The sequence below is a fragment of the Dromaius novaehollandiae genome, chromosome 8 (assembly GCF_036370855.1).
Source record: "Dromaius novaehollandiae isolate bDroNov1 chromosome 8, bDroNov1.hap1, whole genome shotgun sequence".
In the NCBI taxonomy this organism is placed as follows: domain Eukaryota; kingdom Metazoa; phylum Chordata; class Aves; order Casuariiformes; family Dromaiidae; genus Dromaius; species Dromaius novaehollandiae.
The window spans coordinates 28,689,741-28,709,736 of NC_088105.1; the positions used below are offsets into that span (position 1 = coordinate 28,689,741).

At 35.5% G+C, this 19,996-nt stretch overlaps 1 protein-coding gene across 1 annotated transcript in view; it reads right to left on the reverse strand.

The window, feature by feature from the left end:
• The window catches only part of AK5 (adenylate kinase 5), a 106,844-nt gene that overhangs the window by 82,175 nt on the left and 4,673 nt on the right, over positions 1 to 19,996 (reverse strand). The window contains exons 4-6 of the mRNA XM_064516067.1: positions 15,324 to 15,493; positions 15,080 to 15,193; positions 887 to 1,078 (exon numbers count right to left, since the gene is read on the reverse strand). Coding sequence (XP_064372137.1) covers positions 887 to 1,078; positions 15,080 to 15,193; positions 15,324 to 15,493 — 476 coding nt within the window. The remainder of the gene's footprint in view (positions 1 to 886; positions 1,079 to 15,079; positions 15,194 to 15,323; positions 15,494 to 19,996) is intronic.

Consider the following 19,996-nt stretch of genomic DNA (forward strand, 5'->3'; position numbering starts at 1 on the left):
ACATTTTTATAAACTTACTTCTTGAAGAAGATATACTGATTTACTCCAACTCAAGAGCATCTCTCTCTGCTAAAGCATAATTTTTTTCTGCTTTCTGCTCCCCTCCAACACACCCCAAAGGCAAGCATCCAAAAAGTACATGACTATATGCAAGGCATAAGACTGATGCACTGAAATAGCAACTAGTGCTTCAAAGGTGTTTTTCCTTCATGCAGATAATCTCTGAGCAGAGGGTTTGCAGCCAGTTGGAGGAGCAATTTATGCCTGCTGCAAAGAATTGACATGGTGCTTACATGGTCTCTTTGTCATCTACACACAGAAGACTCATTCTGCGTTGCTGCATTTTACTGAAAATACTCTTTATGACAGTTATTCAGCTTCTGCCTCAGTTTATATGACTTTGCAGTCTTTCTCAAATTAAAAAGGTATAGAAGTCATAGTGGCCTAAGCCAGTCTTAAGTCCTTACAGTCTTATATATCCCTGTCTTCAAAATCTGGAAAATAATTGGCTAAATCTGGTATAATCGTCTTGGAGCTATGCAGTTAAGAAGATGGTTCGAGTCCTTGTCAATGTTATCTTTTATTAACACACACACACACACGCACACACACCCTTTGACTCTCATACAATCTTTTTAGCATCACAATTGAAAAAATATTTTATGGATTTGTACAGAACAACTATATAAAGAATGTCGTGTTATACGACAGTACGTCTTCACTTCATATCTACAGAAAAAAAGGGGAAAATTTGCCTTCAGTAACCATTGTGTATATACCTAAAACATAATTTGCCTCATCTAACCTCTTAAAGCAAAAGATCTCAGAAGCCAAATATAACTACAATGACAGCTGAATTTTCAGAGATGTATACAAAAGGACTTACTGTGATGATTAGCCCTTTTTCCTGGAAATATTTAACCAATGGGACAGCATTTTGCTTGAAATTCATTAGTCTTCTCTGAGTGGCTTTCAGGTTATCATCAGGTCTCCCCTGCTGTTCAGCACGTTTCAGTAACCTTTCTTTCAGCCTTTGATTGGAACATGCCAGAAATACCACCAAATCTGGGGTACAGATCTGTGGAAAGAGCAATTCAAAAAGTTGTCAATTTAGTTGACTGTGCAGCACAACAATACTCAACAATTCCATTATTATGTGAGGCTCAGATATGATTCATTTGCATAAGCTGGAACTTGATTAACTCATTTTCTTTTTTATATGGGAAATCCATAGGCTTGGGAAAGGGCTTGTTTGTCTTGTGTGAAGGTTTATCTATTTGTTTCACCTGACATTTTAAGGAAAAAGCTTAATGAAAGCATTTTAGCTCATCTCAGAGACCTTTTCTAGGCTACATGTTTCTCCTTTGCATTACCAGAAGATTCTACTAGCTAAAATTAAAACCTTCAAAAAGAGCAAAATCTGTGCCCCATACTCTGCAGATAACTGTATGATTTTTGTTTAAAATGCCGTTCTGTAAGGTAGCATTTGAAACTCAACAGCCGCTATAGAGTTGACAGATGCCTAGGACCAGGTGAAAAGAGATCTGTTCCAAGATCCACAGTAAACTTACCCATTGACTTAAGCACACTCTTGCTAAGGCTCAGTTTTCCTTATAAATGAATTTATGATAATCACACCTGTCTTTTGTTAGTACATATTTTTAGTTCTATGACATTACTTAAATGCTTCCTAGCCCTGACATTACTATTGCAGTCATTTTCCTTATAACCTTTTTTCTCTTTGCTTTTTGAAATCTCACTTGAGCATTAGTGCACTTTTCAAGAGGTTGTATGTGGCAGCTAAGACAATTTTAATTTCTCCCATCCAGTTTGGTCAGTGTGTCACACTCGCCCGTCCCTGCACTAATATTCAGGAAGTACAGCCTTAAGGCAGGGAGAAAACAACTTTCAGAAGTTTAGCTCTTTCCCAGTCAGATTCAAGCTACTCTCATGGCTTCCAGCCTTCTTCATGACTTTTAGTTACTCCTGCTATCACGTAGATATAGCAGACAGATTCTTGGGGTTTGATGGAGGAGAAAGCTATGATAGCCCCACTTTCTTATGAATGCTTCTAAATGTTCTCAGGTAGTCTTCAGAGGCCACTGTTCTTTAGTACACGGTGCATAAAACAGGAGATGCCACTCAGACACCTGAATTGACAGGACTGTAAACTGAGGAGATAGTGTATATTAACTATATTCGTAAGACTTCCGCCCCGATTCTGTTCTTTCATGTACCTTGTTGTTGTAACAAAAGAACTTCTCTCTTTAAAAACTCAGCTAAAAATCTTTTTCTCAGCTTACTGTCGCCTGTTAAAATGTATTAGAATTCTCTGTATGAAGCATTTGAGATAAAAAATAAGCCCTATTGTGCTGTGCGCATTTTCATATGATTACAGATTAGAAGGGGTTTATTTGTTCTTGCACACAAGCATGAAGTTCTTTCTGCTGTCCTCACTTATCTGAACAAGTAAGTTCATACCTTAGCTATTAGTAAAAGAAATTTAGCCAGTATTTCAGAAATGACATAATTTAGTTACATTATGAATGATGGTGAATGCTCAGGAATGCTAAATACACATGATTTCTCACGAATTTACCTATACGTAGAATTACTTTGCCTGTATTCAGTTTAGTATTATGTAAATCAGACAGTGAAGTTTGAACTATACAACAGTATCACCAAGTATTTACAAGTATTCTAACTACTACAGCGCAAAGAAGTAACTAATTTATGTTTTTATGTTCACTACACAGTTTTTATTAATATATTATTACTGAGGGCAAGAACGAATGAATTATGAATACTCTCCACATCTAGGTCACTCTACCCAATGATCTAAAATTGCCTGAAAACAAACATATATTAGACGGAATTTTCAAGACTTCACAGATGGACAAACTTGGGAGATTAATAACCAAGTTCAAACAAACAAGCAAACAAGAAAACCCTGTCTAGCTGGATTAAGACCTTTGAGGGTATCCAGCCTTAGGTATAGTCACGCTTTTTCTCCTGCCAGTTTAAGCACAGGAAGTTTCTTCTGAAATCAAAAGAATCAATACAGCTTTTCAAAAGTGGGGTGATGGTCATTAGCCTTTAGTTACACAGGAGGTCTTTGACAGAGTAAGATGCAGAGATGAGGAAGTAGAAAGAGAAAATGGCTAAAAAGTAGAGCTCCAAATATAAAGAAAAGTTTCGTAAGCAGCACTAGCAAGCGGGATTGTGGCTGCTTCATTACAGAAAATCGAGGAAGTTTTTAAAGAAATTCAATTTTTTTTAAAATGCACATGGTAGATGACTAGAGAGATGAGGACACAAACTACAAACTAAAACCAGCATACTAATTCTGGTAATTTTTCAGCAGACTATCCATGAGATTTTGAACATTTTACCTTGTAATTTAATTTTTTACATAGCTATTAGAGGAAGAGAAGCTGTTTGTTCTCTTTTGCCTACCTCCAATGCAGGTACCTCAACTTCAGCAGAAATAGAGTAACTTTTTCCCCTTTCTCAGAATATTTATTTATACAGTTGACAGGTTTATTCTGTCCCTTTCACAGGGTGAATTATGACACTTAAATTTTACTACCCCATAATAGCTTTAAAGCACATAATTTTCATATGAAAGAATATGAAAGTAAGTTTGCGTTAGACTTTCATGCAATACGGACTTCATTAAAAGCAGCTCTGCTAAATTAAGATTGTTTAAATAGTGGTAGAAGTCTAATGAGGAATCAGAAGTTGTGAATTTAAAGAGCATACAGTAGTAAACAAATCCAATTTATGATGTAGACCTTAACCATCACTGAAAGGAAATACTACAGATTTCAAAACATTTTAGATCATAAAACAGTGTGCCATGCTTGATGCACATAGATATCTGCCTGACTGGCATTTCCTAATATAACTCACATGAGGTCTCAAATTTTAACTGCAAATTAGCGATCTAGTAAAGTGAGGTACAAAAGCAGTTTATACAAGTGAGCAGTTTTATTTAGGATTTCCATTTCCACTGATCCTAACAGTCTAACACTGTCTAAGAAGCAGGACAAGAAATCTTCAGATGCTTCCAGCTGTAGCTGGCTTTATCCTCAGTTTCAGTTCTTACTCCCAAATATTTTCATATCTAGCTTCTACAACATACTCAGCCCCATAAAGTCGTAACAGACCTCCTCAAGTGTAGAACCTAAGCTTTTGCATATAATGTAACTTCATGCATAACATCAAACCATATAGGGAGTACTTATAATAAACAAATGCCCCACGAAATAAGTAGTCTTAAAGGAAAAAGGGAAAGGAAACAAAGAAAAGGTCCCCTTCTGTTTGACACACATGTGAGTACAGCCTTATTCAGGCAATCTCAGTTCTTTAAAGAAACTGTGGCTAAATAAGTGCTGCCTCACAGCAAGGGAAGGATGTGAAAGACACCATGACCCTATATCAGGTGTGCGGATTCTCATTCGCTTAATTCCCACAAATTGGATTTGCTTCAGGGGTCAGTTCCTTTTTAACAAAATGTGAAAGCATGCTTTCAGTCTAATTTTTTTTCCTTCTAATTGTAAAATGAGAATAATAAGGAGGTACAATATAGTAATTGTTGTGGAAAAATAATTAATTAGATTTTTAATTATTTCATATTGCTTTTTAAAATAGAAAGTTCTCTACAAGAACTAAGTACTGTTGTTATTACCAACACTAATAATAAAAAAAGCCTTTATATTTACTCTGAGACTCTGGCTTTTGCAATTTGAAGTACATTTCATTCACTCAAACAGAGTGTCATTGAAAACAATGGCTTAAAATTCTCAATTTATGAAGTCCAGTTTCAAATTAAGTATTGTCTACAAGGTTTTTTTGACGTGGAAAAAAATAATTCAAAGGCATTTCACTTTTTGGGGGAGGAATATAAAATAGATTCTGATATTGTGATGCCTCTACAAATTCACCTGTTACCTGCAGAACATGCATCTTTGCCATTAGAAAGTAGAGGAAAACCATGTTATAAACATACATCTCTGCTTGTTTATAGATATGCAGAAAGGTATCATCTCTTCTACATCCATGGGAATACAGACATAATAGCACTTACTATATTTCTCCTACACACTTTATAACCTCCAGGGTAAACCTGTGAAATGTTATTGATATTTCACTCCTGTTTTCACGAAACACTCTGTTCCTATCTACCTCAGCTGCAATTGCCTGCAAGACGTGCTTAAAAATTTAAGTTGGAATGTAACAGACTAGTGTGAACATATGGACATCTGGGATTACTTCTCTGGCAATATATCTAGTTCTCCTATGTAAAAATAAGTATGAATCGCTTTCTCCTAACAAAGGAAAATGTTTTTTATAACTCACTTGAAAACAAACCTATTTCTGAAACTTGGAACTAAATGTTGTTGAGTTTTATAACTAGGGAATAAGTTGTGTCTTTGGACTTAATCTGCAGAAAAGATCCTCTGTGTATGGAACCAGCACGAGCAGAACTGGATTTCTTCATGCTATTTTCCCCTAATATGCTCCTCATGTTGAAGGCAGAGGGTCTTATTCTTGTCCAGAAATGTGTGTGAGGAAAGATATTCAAGAAATCATTGTTCTTGTCATCTGCATAACAAACTGACAGTGCAAATACACAGTGTCCCAAAGGACAGATGGCTGATGAATAGACCCTTCTCTTGCCAAAGAGCAGGATCACAAATCCAAAGCTGATAAAAGTCAAGGAGCCTGCATTTGGATGTTTCTGTGTGTCTGTCTGCAATCCTTGTGACCAGGCCTTTCTTTGAGGAGGTGAGGTCCCCACAATAACTCTCTGAATGAAGACAGCAACAGAGGCTCCATACACAAGAACTCAGTATTCTGTTCAACTTAATTGACATCTGCTAAGAAGATACAAAGCATGGAGAAAACAGCACAATACTGTAAGATTTGCTTTCTTAGAAATCAAGCTACAAATCTGTAATTTTATTAAGTATTACTGTTCAAGGAAAATTTCAATTTACTACAACAACAAGCAACAGATAAAATGCTTGCATTTTATCCTCAGCTAAACAAATATTTTGTGTTTCTAATGGACACGTGATTCACACTAATATGTGCCTACAGCGTATAAAATATTAGGAACAGTAAGATTAATGACAGGCTCATAAATTTTCACTTATAAGTTTCTTCTTGAAGTTAAAAGCTGTCATCATAAAAATGACTAAATATTTTATGTTTACAGAAAGAAAAATGTGTATTTACAACACACAAAGTAACATTTTCTGAAGCACAGCTTTTGTATACAGGTCATCCAATGATGTTCCATGTGTGTAGATTTTATTCCTAGAGTCAGTTTTATAAGAATAAAGAGGAGTGCATACTGCATAATTTCTTACCTGACCATCTTTATTTAGTTGATGCTGCTTCCAAGTCTACTGATGCACACATAAAGGGGAGCTGAATCAGCTTTAAATTTCTGAGCTCTACATTAGAGGAGGAAAGGAATATCACATATTTCTGTCACAAATATTATCTAAGTCTATTGATAGCCAAACACAGCTCAGGCCCAAGAAAATTAGTGGAAATACTTCCTATGCTGACTGCTGGAAAAAGAGACAATTATGTAAGTTATAGAAAGTCATAATTTTCTTGCTGAACACAGAGCTGGCCTAGGGAGACCCTGGGGCTCAGGGAACCAAAGCTGACCGCTTACTCACTAATTGGAACTCAGCCGAAGGGAGAATCTTGGCCTATGGGTACATGTAGGTTTTTGGTTATGAATAACTTTCCGAGTTTTAAATAAGACAAAGAACATATGGCATCAACTCAAAATAAAACTGGTCGGTAGGAAGTGCTCATTCTTCTAGAACAGTATTTACTAGAGAGTAGATCCTACTGTCTTGGATCTGAACCTTCTTCCTAAACTAGTACAAGGAAGTAAATTCAGAGTAATTCTGTTCAAGTCAGTATTGTCACTGACGCAAAGCACTGTAAGTAAAAAGATGCTCTCTTCTCCCTGGGGATATTTTCTACATCTCCTCTTATTAGTGAGAGGAGAGTGGTTGCTTGCTAGAAAATTAGATGATTACACTCTCTGTCGTTATTCCTCATTAGGCAAAAGACGAAAATGCTCTGTTTCTTAATTCCTTGTATGTTCCACTAGATACTCATGAGAAAACTTAACTGACAGCTCATGAACAATCGTCATTAATTTAACAGTACTTTTTATTCCAATTGGTAGAGGTTACTAGCAAGCTAGTTTATGTCCGTTGTATGGGTGCTCTTCCTTGTAATTAATGAATCACTATATATAGCTCCATCTCTGCTGGGTTATTAGACTGTTTGCATAGATTTTCTTCTTGTTTTAGAAAAGAAAAATCATTAATCATATTGTCAAAGAATAAATTCTGCTGATTTTTTCTGGTTTTGAACCATACTCACACTGCCTGTTTTAGGTACCTCACTCTGCATTTCAATGTCTGAGAAATACAGTGAGAAACAGGTCGTTAGACCCCCCAGTAACTGATGGAGAGAGGAAGGTGCCTTTGGGAGGACTGACTCAGATTTTCACCTGTGTAGGGCAGCTAGCCAATAGGAAATGCTATCTGTAAGCATCAACACTAACTGTACAAAGAAAGGTCTAAGCAGATCTCTGGTTCAGAACTGCTGACTAGGCACCTTCATCTACTCTGAATTCAGAACATCAGGTCTGCTCCCAAGGGTCAAGAACCAGTGTAATGACCAGTGATGGAGGAGCTCTCCTTTGGCTAGCTTGACTACCAGGAAGAGTACTTGCCCAGAAAATAGAAAACCTGAGGTCTATGTTCTGTTACCCAGAAGAAATTCGAACTGCTGCTTGCCCTTCCCAGAACAGTGTTCTACCTACCAAGGGAGAAGTAAGATGAATTATAAGACTGTCCTATAGTTCTCTTGTTTAGGCTAGGCTTTGAAGAAAGCAATGTAAAATACATGAGGCCGATGAAAATAAACAAGAGGCAGCACAGCAGTGCAGCCTGCTGATGCGGTAGCCCTTCCACTCCTCATACAGATGATTGAGTACACATGTCAAATAGGGAATTATATCTGTGAGGCTTATCAGCCTGGGACAACAGACTGGAGATTCCGGGGAAGAGAGGTAGAAGCTACGGAGTGAGAGAGATGAAGAAGATGTACAGACTATGATGCAGAAAAGATAGCTTTAGTGGAACAAAAAAACACTACTGCAAAGAATAGATTCTTTCTCCCTAAAAAGATTAACAGAATGGCTGCATTCAACAGAACATTTTACTAGTTGTTCTGGAGCACAAATTCTTGGCTAGTGACAGAGTAAGTTTTCTATGAGAAGCCCTTTGCACAGCATGAGCTTGGCAGTGGGACTGCCATAGGTCAGTTGGCCACAAACACCTATGTCAGGCTTTGAGGGGACTGCAGATATTATTTCTGCTTGAAGGTTTAAGTATCAGACCTGGAGGAGTGGTACTGCTTTCTTAGCCTGTGAGGTACTGACAGGAAGTCAGTTCTTCTCAACACCCAGTTCTGTCTCTTTTACAAAGTCTGCTTTACTTAAGCACAATTAAATCCTCAAATAATTTCCATAGGGATATATCTGGGGGTTAAATAGATAACTTAACTCATAATTGAGTTGAACTAGTTATTCTTTGTGGGTGTAGTGCACATATGAATGTTCTTAAGGGCACTTTAAACAATCAGACAAAATTTGCTACTCCCATTTACTATTTAAATTAAGACTTTACTTTTTCAGATATATCCTTGTCACCCAGACCACATGTCACCAATTAAAAAACTTATAAAATAATTTCCACAAAAATATTCCTCTTTTTTATGAAGGAATTAAATGATATTCATTAATGTGTATTCATTAATTCTAATATCTGTTCTACATTTACAAACAAAATTCAGCTTTACTTCCTCTACTGAAATTGATGTTAATGTTGGAAAAGAAATGACTGAAATCAGAAGGGAACGTTATCTACAAATGACTGAAAACAGAAAAAAAAAGGTACTAACTGGAATTAACTGGAAAATACTGAAGTGAGAAATTGTTCTTCCAGGGAAGGGCAAAAACTTACCAACATCTGAGATATTAGACAGAAAGTCAAACTGCAGTTTCTTCTCCACAAGTCATATGAGTTCAATACACCAATTAGACACATTTCATTACAGTGTTACTGGAGAGGAAGATATTTAGTGTGCTTGGGCATGCTAGTACTGTAGGTGACTTGCTGAATTTCAAGCTGACAGGTTAATGGTAAGCAAACCATTTTCTCCTTGGCATTTTCCAAAGTGTGTTTGGAATCTAAACAACTTTCTAGTATTTGCATTCAGAAGGCATAGGGAATAACTTTGACATTTCTGGTTTTGGAGTAGTTATATGTCTAGGCTCAAACTGAAAGGATAAATCAGCATGAAATCAGTGCTATGGCCTATCAGAAGGATTTTTAAATGATAAAATCCAGACATTCTCAGATATTTGAAACAAATGTATGAACTGGAAGCTCTTTCTATTTGCCTTTAACCTATTAAAATTCATGTTTTCACTTTTTCTCCCCAACCATGACTGCTTGAAACTTACTTTGTTTTAAAGTGAGATTCTCATAATCACATGACTTCAAGGCTTTATTAAAAGTACCACTACCATAAGTGTTGGCAGTGTTGGCCATTGACTCTGCTGTCTGAATTTAAGAAATGGGAGAATCAAAAATTGGCAAAAATACAAGACTTTCAATTAGAAGTTATATGTTATGTATGCAGTTTTAAAAGGTAAAATTAAAAGAGAAAAATAAGGGCCTTATTTCTACTCAGGTAAGAAGTTCAGAGAAAACTGAGTGACTTCTCCCGTACTCAAGGCTCTAAATTCTCACTGAGTGAAAGTAATAACTGACCACTAAATGAAAGTAAGCTAGTAATACAATGAAAGTAAACTAGTTTACAATGAAAGTAAATTAGTAATAAAGTAAAGATGGTGTAAGCAAGTGACCAGAATGGCAGAGTTGCTGCTGGCTGGTAAGCACTGCTGAAAATCTGAAAACATCAGTGATGACACCTTAAAGGCTTCTTTTCTGCTCAAAATGTATGGGTGATAGGACCAGTGATATGAACAGAATTGGATAAAATAACAAAAAAGTGATCTTTAATTCAAACGCAAAATTCCTTGCATGTGTAAATTGCTTTTCCTTCATTTATTTTGGATTGACATTATTTTTTGGAAGCAGGGTTTGTTCCCTGTGGCTTCTAGACCTGAACAGGAAAAGAAATACTGTGATTCTATGAGTGTAAATGATATCTTGGTTTATCTTAAGTACTTGAATCACTGCGATGCAATGTGTTTTAATACTATTCTGCCTAGCAACACTTCCAGTACTTACTGTCCACAAGAGACAGCCTGGCAACATAATAAGGAGGAAGACATAATCTTTTAGCTATACCTATGTCTGGGAATGTTAACATAAGTTGGTTTGCTTTGACTCATTTACTAAGAATAAAATTTCTTCCCAGAAGAATGTTCAGCCTCTGGATTTGTTGAAGGGATAAAAATGTGCTGGTAGTACCAAGAACAATTACACGGGAACAAGAATTCATTATCACTGTGTATTTCAATAGTATAACACTGTGTGGGGCAGGTACTGTAACTACAGTTCACAGATACATATATACCTATATATACTTATATACTACTATTTACTTCTATATATACACACATATATACTTATATATGTTATACATTATATGCAGTTATACATATATAGCTTTTTCAGAAAATAGATGATGAAAGCTCAAATAATGTCATGTCTCAGTAACAACTATGTAAGCTATAAAACTGAAGGGGTTTTTTTAGTATAAGTAATTTTGCTTTTCTTACGTTAAAGGTGTCTGCAAACACAGCACACTTTTTTTTCACATGTCCTTGCAAAAGAAACCAGACACCTTAGCCAAACTTTTCCTTCTCCACTATTAGTATGGTGAGCCATTCCCGATATAAAATTAGTTTTATTTTTTGTAATAACTCAGCACAGTTCATTCTGGTGAAAAATGTGTTATTCATACAAGGAGATACATGGATAATCCATACTACAATATATAAAATGGTTCAGTAAACACAGTTCAGGGAACTCTATAGCGTGTTTGGGAGCAAGACAGATTTTCCTCTTTTCTTTCAGTTGTTTAGCATCCACTGTTCACACCATGCAGGACAAGGGAGGTGGTGTGGCTTAGATCAGAAAATATGTGGGCTTTCTCCTGGTCTGCCTGCCACTGACCGCTGTGGCCAGCTCGCATCTAGTTCAAGTTTTGATTTCCTGGCTCTTTATGTGATGCTGTGTCCAGATACTTTCTTGACCCCACTGTATCAAACCTCACAAATGAGGAAAAACAAAACAATATAGACTTATGATTAATAAAGACCCCAAGTGCTCAGTTTTTTGCAGCCTCTTTTGTTTATAGGCCTTCCCTTCCACTCACATTCGTTCAGTCCCTGTTCCAGCCTTACTTTTACTCCCCAATATCTTGTATTACTTATCTCTATTTCCATGCAGTTTAGTAACTCATCCTTCACACTCACCCCTCTAATTTGGTTCTTTTATTAGTACCTATATTCTTGGAGTTTGTTTTTTGTCTATGTAAACAAGGCCAAAGGAGGAAGGCTATAAAGTGGAAAATGCTACTTCTAAAATGAAAGCTTTTTGCTTTTTTGAAGTTTCCATGGGATCACAGACTAATACCCATCCCAACACACTTAAACAACAAAGAAAAAATTAATAGCTACCCTTGTTCCTCATGCTTATTCTTTCCACTGGCATCTACTCTGTATCCTACACGGATGAAGAAACTGAGAAGGCCAGTACATAGGTGGAATATTCTGTTTACCCTTACAGAAACTTACCATCTGTATTTTAATTTACTTCATGAACTCCAGAAGTGTTTTAGCTGTTTTATGGAACAAATGGTAATGTGCAGTCACTGTTCTAAACTATACAATTTTATTTTAGAATCCATGTAATCAAAACAATTAACAGTTGTGAAGAGATCATGCAGTGAGGGAAAATGGTTAACTAAATAGTAACTCATATTTCATGAATCTTTTGACAGTTCCCCTAAACGTAACCTTTAAAATGGTTCATGTTATACAACCTTTTCTGCTATTTTCAGGTACATAAGCATGCAATTATTTTAAAGGAACCATCTGAAAGAATAACTATTTGTTCATGATGAAATTAGTAACAGTAAGAAGAATTACCTCTTATTCAGAAATTTTTATCAATAGATCTCCATGTTCTAAAAAAGATGTCATTGTAAGAATAAGGTGCAGGTATTACAGAAATATGATCTGACTATTTCTGCTTCATGGAATTCCACCCTTTTCTTCTGAAGTATGTTCCATTGCTTAATAGGTTTTTCTCTAACTAGAAAGTGTCTTACTATTTAGTCAGAACTTCCTTTGCTGAAATTTCAACTAATTATTTCTCATCTTGTCACTTTCGGCTAATGAGAACAATTTTGTACCTTCCTCATTATAAATTATGAATGGCTTCTACACACTGCTAGCAAGAAAGTTGTAACATTTATAAGCCGTGGAAAACACTAGTCACATCTTTAATTGCAGACCTACACAAATTGTGGCAACAGTTAATTAGTGAATTCTCCACAACTCAGCTGTGCTTTCCATTTAGGGATCTTTGAGCTCCTTAAAAATGTTAGCACATTTAATGTAAATAACCTGACATGCCATGGATTACTATCAGCCGCATAGTGAGGGAAGATGGGTGCAGTGAGGGAAGATGGGTGCCACCAGGGAAGTAAGTAGCTCACTACAGTAAGTCTGTGGCAGAGCTGTGGATGGGATCCAAGTCTGCTGATTTAAGGCTGCTGACAGTTGACTTCTGTTATCACAAGACCACGCTTCCTATGCGAGTAGCATTATGGCTTACTAAACAGAGAATTTTAAAGAAATAACAAGCATATTTTACTTCTTTAAAATATAAAGCCAAGATAAAACATTGAGCATATCCCATTGGATTAAATAGGTGTTGTATGTTGAAATACATACATCCTTTGTCTGCATTTTCTTCTGTGGCCTTGGATATACTCATAACAGGTCGGATGGAAGGACAGGTGAAGTTGGGGGGTGCCCTAAACAGACTAAATGAGTAAATGAGCTCCCATAAAAGCTCTATAATTCCCATGGTGGATCTGCTGATTGTTCCTTCTATCCTTCCCCATATTTATTTCATTGTGAGTAAGACTGAAATGTGGCCCTATATGAAGTGGTCTGGTCTAAGGGGTTTTTAGGGAGATTCAGATAGCCATCTATCTTTCAGGCAGAATCAGGCCTTGAGGAAGATGATTTAGCAAATCCAATTAGACTGAAAATGAAGGAACTGTCTGAGAATATAGTCAAGTCTAAAATGACTAAATCCATCCTCTTCTCTAAAAAAACAAGACCAATCTACAGCATCCTTGAAGCAATGGAACACAGTAAAAAGGAGCCAAAGTTAGTATTTCTATCACCCGTCTTTCTATCATTCCTTTTTCATGTAGTTTTCTACAGTCAACAAGAGCTAACCAAATTGATAGAAGGGAATATTTCATATTAAATTAGGAAATTGTATAAAAAGATATTTGAATAGTACAATAAGAGTGTTCAAAAACACATGGAACACAATGTTCATCTTTCCCCCCTTCCATGACACTGCGTTGCCTAAGCTGCTTCTACTACCTCCTGGACTTTATAGGATCTTAGTGGTATTACTAACGAGGTGAAATGGACCCTAGGATGGGTGCTCAAGTGTTGCTTAGCTGGTTTTCTGTTGTAGAAGAAGAATCTGATCCTGTAATAACTCAAAACAGTTAATAACTTAGCTTCTATCAGTCCTTCCACTCTCACGTCCCCCATTCTTCTTTCATCAAACACATCAACGCAAAATCACAGCCCAAGAAATATGCTTAAGTCACATAATTGCACAATATACTGGAGAAGAAAAGGAGGCAAGGAAATGACCATTAAGCCTAAATTTCTCTTCTCTGTTTCATTTACAAAATAGACAATCTTCTCTTTTGTTAATTATTAGACAATATAGCTGGCAGTCATTGGCCATTTTCTGTAATAACTATTTTGTCTGTTTCCTTTAATTTCCTCAATTCAGTCTTCTAAATGTTGCCCAGAATAATACCTTATAAAAGCACACTAATGAAATGTCTCATTAGCTGCTTTCCTTTGTTACTTCTGTCTTGGCAATGCCACTTAGAATTCAAAGTACAGAAATGGTAGTACAGTAGCGATTGTGAAGTACTTTGAAATGTTTTGCCTGAAGGGCACTCTAGAAATTCAGCACTGAAATTGTAACCTTTGCTTGTGACCATAACGCTTAGATAAACAGTGTTTGATCAGAAAATGACATAAGCTATTTGTTTTTCCACTGACTTGAAACATTTTTACATTATTTTAAGATACATATGTGAAAAAAACATCCAAACAGAACTCAGGAATCCAGTTTTACTGACTAAATCCTAGAACTGTAGAAACAACCAAGTTTTTTTTTTTAAAAAAAGAGCATTATTTCTTGTTTGGAAAAACTTGCAAAACATAGGCAATTTTAATCCTTATTTTATGCCGGTCTTTTCAGTGTACTGTAATAACCTTGAGATTAAAGGCATTGTGAAGATATGCACTGATTAAAATATGTTTCTCTTAATGTAAATTAAATTGAACAAATAGATATGGAAAGATAATGTTTCTTCCCCTTTCCAAATTATTAATATCTGAAAAATGTTAGTTGTTAGATTTGATGTTATTTTCTCCTTCATCTTCCGAGGATTTTCATTACTGAAACAGGAGGCTTGGATTATTGGTTATATTATCATACTGTCTTTTCACAGAATATTCTGTCTTTATACTCTATAATGTAAGCCAAAAGAATAACCTTTTGTCAACCTGTAATTATGCACTTGCAAAGATTTAAAGAGGAATGCTCAGTTAGAAATAACATCTACTCCTTCTTGGAATCTGCCTGTTAATTTGACAAAGCTTAACTGTTGTAGAGACATATCAGTTACTTTAAGAATAAAAAAAAAAATCTCTTACTTGGTCCTCAAAGGAGATTGCCTGGGCAACATCTCTGGGAAATCCATCAATCACTATACCCTCTTCATCAGGGATCTGCATTAATCTCTGCTTTATCTCAGTTATGGTTGTTTCCTTTCACAGAGAGCAAAAATTATTTATTTAGTTTTGTAAAGGAAGTTTTCTTAATGATGCACATTAATAAAGCATTTACAAATCCTTAGAAAGCAAACATTAACACAGGATAGGCTTAATTCTGTTGTACCTGAGGGGCCAGTTCTCCAGTAGTAATTATTTTAGCAATTAGACTCCATTTTCTATTGCTGCTCGTGCTATGGATCTTCTTCCTTAACAATTCACCAACTGATATGTAGTTAAATCCATAACGTTCTGCTATTTTCAAACTCTGTGTTCCTTTACCACTTCCTGGACCACCTGTTTTTAATTACAAGCAAAACATTACATTAAACTTCTATCTAAAGTACCCAATTCTACGTGAAATCACTGGTATCAGCACCAAAGCCCCAACCATTATTAGAGCAAATCCTGCAATTTTCCACATCGTTAGAAATGGTTCTCATCCAGGCCCCAGGCCAGAACATAAAGGTAATAGTTTGTAAAAATACAAATCTATCCGAGAAGAAAAAATATACATGTTCTTTCAGGCATGACCCCATTCTAAAGCTGTTCCTTCAGGGGAATCTTTTTTATTTCTAGTAGAGAAATGAACCACACCTTTCTTGAACTCTGTGAATCCAAATGTAGAGCCATATAGTCTGAAGACCTTATTTATGATGGAAAGAATCACACTTGGTTAAATGTGCTAGTAAAATCAATGCACTATTCATGAAATAGAACTAATAAAATCTGCTCCTAAGTATGTGGCATGAGTTTCTGAGATTTTTTAATTTTAAAATACACAGAATTATTAAATGATCAGCCGAGATGTTTCCATAGTGATTTGTTACAAGGACTTTCTACTGAACCATGCATACTTATGGTATTGATGCTCGACGCATCTGATGGAGATACAACTTGTTAGGTTCAGCTTGCTGGACAGCACGAAGAATAAAGAGACACTTCAATATAGCACATGCAGAGTACGCATCAAAATCACAGAAAACAGCTACATTAGATAGCGGGAAATGCTGAAGTGAAGGTCAGCTGAACAGCAGAAGCAAAAATACATGTAAACAAAACATCGAAACAGGTCTGAACTAAAAGGACATGTTATGATGGGAAGGACAGCTGATAGAGAAATTAGAGTCTATTATGTAAAAATAGGGCGTTGTTTTGATAAAAGCTGTTTTATATATATACTTTTTAATAAAAGTATTTATATATAGAAAAGTGAATGTTATTGAATAGTGCAACAAAGCAAAACTAAAACAGATGTTTTGATACGAATTTCCAACACTGACTAGCTATATTTTGGGGTGTTCTCCCTAAGAGCACTGAATTTTATTTCAGCAGACAAGGAATTAAGAACTGTTAAAAATACAATGATATGCATTTTCTATGAACTTTAAAAAATAGAGTAATGCAGTGAAAGTAAATATGAATACAAGGAGCTGCTTGCTAGCAATCATAAAACTCTTTCTTATATTATCCATATTATTCCCATAAATAGCTTTTAATCATTTATACAATTAACAGAGTTTTGCCTGCAAGATAGGCTCTACAGTATTTCTTCATATATGGTTATGACACTTTCTGTGTAACCGGCTTCATACCTCTACCGCAGTTACATGTCAGAGCGCTTTCAGTTTCACCAGCAATCCCCAGGAACTCTTCAGCACCCCTGACCCTAGTGGTGGTAACTCTGCACCTGTCTTTTGCAACTCAAATCCAGACCCCTTTGAGGAGAATGTGCAGAAAAACTTGAGCATTGTTAACATGTCCCTGTACCCTGCTCACAGATTAGTTACACCCTTAGGTAAAGAATGCTTTATCATTATTCAGTTAATGCTTAAATCAAGCTAGATTAAGAGAACGCAAATATGAGCATACATTCATAATATCCAAATACACAATACAGTTACTAATACTCATGAAACAGACAAACAAAGGAAAGAAAGAAAAGCTACGCCTTATCTCCATACAGTATGGTTAAACAGAAAAATCTCTTTCCCTCATTTAGCCGACTTGCAGTTTCTCTCCTAACAAGATGCATGCTCTCTCTCTTTCGGCAGATTACGTTAGTGGTAAAACGCTATTTTTCCATTTCAAATCTTCAGGATGATCTAGATGAGCTTAATTTTTTCAACTCAAACTCTTTCCCTTATAGAAGATAGTTTAGCTATCCTCTTAGTCAGAATAAAGGATGTTTCCCCTTTGTAGATGCATAAGTGTCTGATACACCGGGAATTCTCTCCTCCACTCAAGTGGCTTCAACACAGTTCTGCTGCAGTTAAGCGTAAAACTCTCCTCGCTCGCTCCCTTTGATGGCATTTCTAGCCTTCCCTGTGACAAGTGTATTCCATCAAACCTCACATTCTGTTTCACTCCTATGTCAAAAACATACTGATAAAAATGTTTAAACAGATTAATTCTATGTAGCTTATAGTTTATTACTGGCTCTTGGTAATCGGGGATGATAGTAGGTTTGGACTAACTGATTCCCAGTGTTTTTTTCTTAGGCGGACAACAACCACAGCAAAAAGAAGTGCAGCTAACTGTTAGATGTCTGCTGCCAGCCTGTATGGAATAGATTTTTTCAGGTGAATGAGTAGGATTACTACTAGTTACCGGAATGTCTGCTGATTCTGTGGAAAGATTTCTGTAAACAGCTCTCTAAATATTTGCAGTGACATATTGTAATCTAATAATCATAACAATAATATATGTTATATATTATATGCATGTGTTTATATATATGGATAAGAGTTATTAGTATGAATTTAAATGGCTTTATTTACTGGCAATAATCCCAGCTAATGGACTAAAGAGGAGGTAGGTTGTGATTTGTGTTTCGAAGGAAAGGATTTATAAAACATACTGGAGCCAATGCTTTGTTTAATTCTTGCAGAGAGAAAACTTCCAAGAAAGGGAAGTCAGTTTATATTCCTGGAGAGTTAAGGCCTGTTTGAAACAAACTTTGTTGTATCACAGAAACAATAAAGATGCAAAACAAATACAGATAACATGTAGAAAATTAGAAACAGTAGAAAATTTGAAGACAAGGAAAATAGCATCTGTACTGCAGCGGAGATGCAAAAGATACCAGAGAAAAACAGAACTATTTCTTGAAAAAAAAAATCAATCTCTGTAAAATCTTGAAGTAGCTGAAGAAAAAAAATAGTAGAACTTGCTGAAACCAAGTAGATAGACTTTACAATTCTGTTAGGAAGAGCTTTGCTTTGCCATTAAAGAGAAGCAGAAAGAAAATGTGTAGTTTGACATTACTGTCCTTTCAATTTAGATTTGCAAGCAGAAAAACCTAGAAAAGTATTTGCTTTAATGATCACAAATTTCTCATATGTTACATTTTTCTCAATCCAAAAATACCCCCTTAGAAAACTAAGATTATCCATTCATGATCTAATGGGAAACATTCAGATAATAAAATAAGTGAAAAGTGATACAACAGAATTACTTCCCATAGCAAATCATTATAATTTACTGAACTCTGTATCCATTTCTGAATCTTTAATAAATCATACAGACAAGACTGTCCACAAGAAAGGAAAATCAAATCGCCTTTCTTTTTAATTCTTTTCACTTACGCAAAGAGTATACATTATTCAGGAAAAGTGTGATTATTTTACATTTTTTTTAGAAGATGTCTAGACTAGGTAACATTTGTTCCATTTAAAGTATGTTTGCTAACTGGTTTTAAGGGAAGCTTGGTATGCCCCGAAAGTTATGCTAAAAAAGTTATTTTAATTCAGTTTTGTCAATGCAAAATTTTAATTTTGTCGCAAAATTGAAAATAAATTCATGCAAATAAGATTTGTGAAAATATAAGATTTGTGATTTTAAAATTTAACTGTGGACTGGATTTAACAAATAAAATGGTCAGATGACTGCTGACAGCACTAGCTTAGTTCTGTTCTTTCAACTTTGGTTACAGAAGGAAAACACTCTTTTAAAAAAGTATTAAATAATATTTTTCATTAAATGCAGTCCAAAAAAAAAACTGTTCTGTGGGGCTGATGACATCAGGTAATTCATTTTTAAAGATCTTTTTATTCAGACTGTATCAATAGCAAAAATGTGGTTGTTGAAATATGTTAGGAAGCATATTTTTAAAGACAATCTAGTCTCCTAGTGCTATAATGCCTTAAAAACTTAATTTTCCATTGATTCAGAAGTGTGCCATCCTGGCTGGTTCCATGTGATTTTTCTAAAATCCATAGTCACTCTGCAGCTTTGTAGCTTTATATTTCACCAGTAGATTTTTCTGCAAACACAGAAGAAGAACAAAACACCCACCTTTATGAGTGAGTTATCCTTCAGTTTGAAGTTATCTTGTTCATTATAAGGATGATAGATTTCATAAAGTGAAGAAGATGTAAAAACCTTTATGGAAGCATTTAAAAGATCTTGGGGTAATGCATTATTAATGAGAAGTTCATCTACTATGTGAAGCAGAAGACAGTTCTTTAATTTTTATCCATTTCAGTCCCCAAAACGAATGAGACTAGTACCATCCTAGTTAGGCAGTATGGTTAGTTAGACAAAAGTAGCTTGTTTAATTGAGGCTTTAGCTGTCATTTTATGAAAATTGAAAAGTATGCGATATTTATTTTTTATGAAAAATTTCTGTCTCTTGAAGTTAGCAGGACACTTTTTTCATTTTCTCTCTTTCATTCAGTATAGTAATTATTCTTTTACTGTTTCTAGTGTGTGATCTCATGAGCTTTCTCAAGAGGAAGTTGAATTTGGCAGAAATTTTCTTGGTACCATTCAAAATCGGACAATAGCTCATAAGCTTCA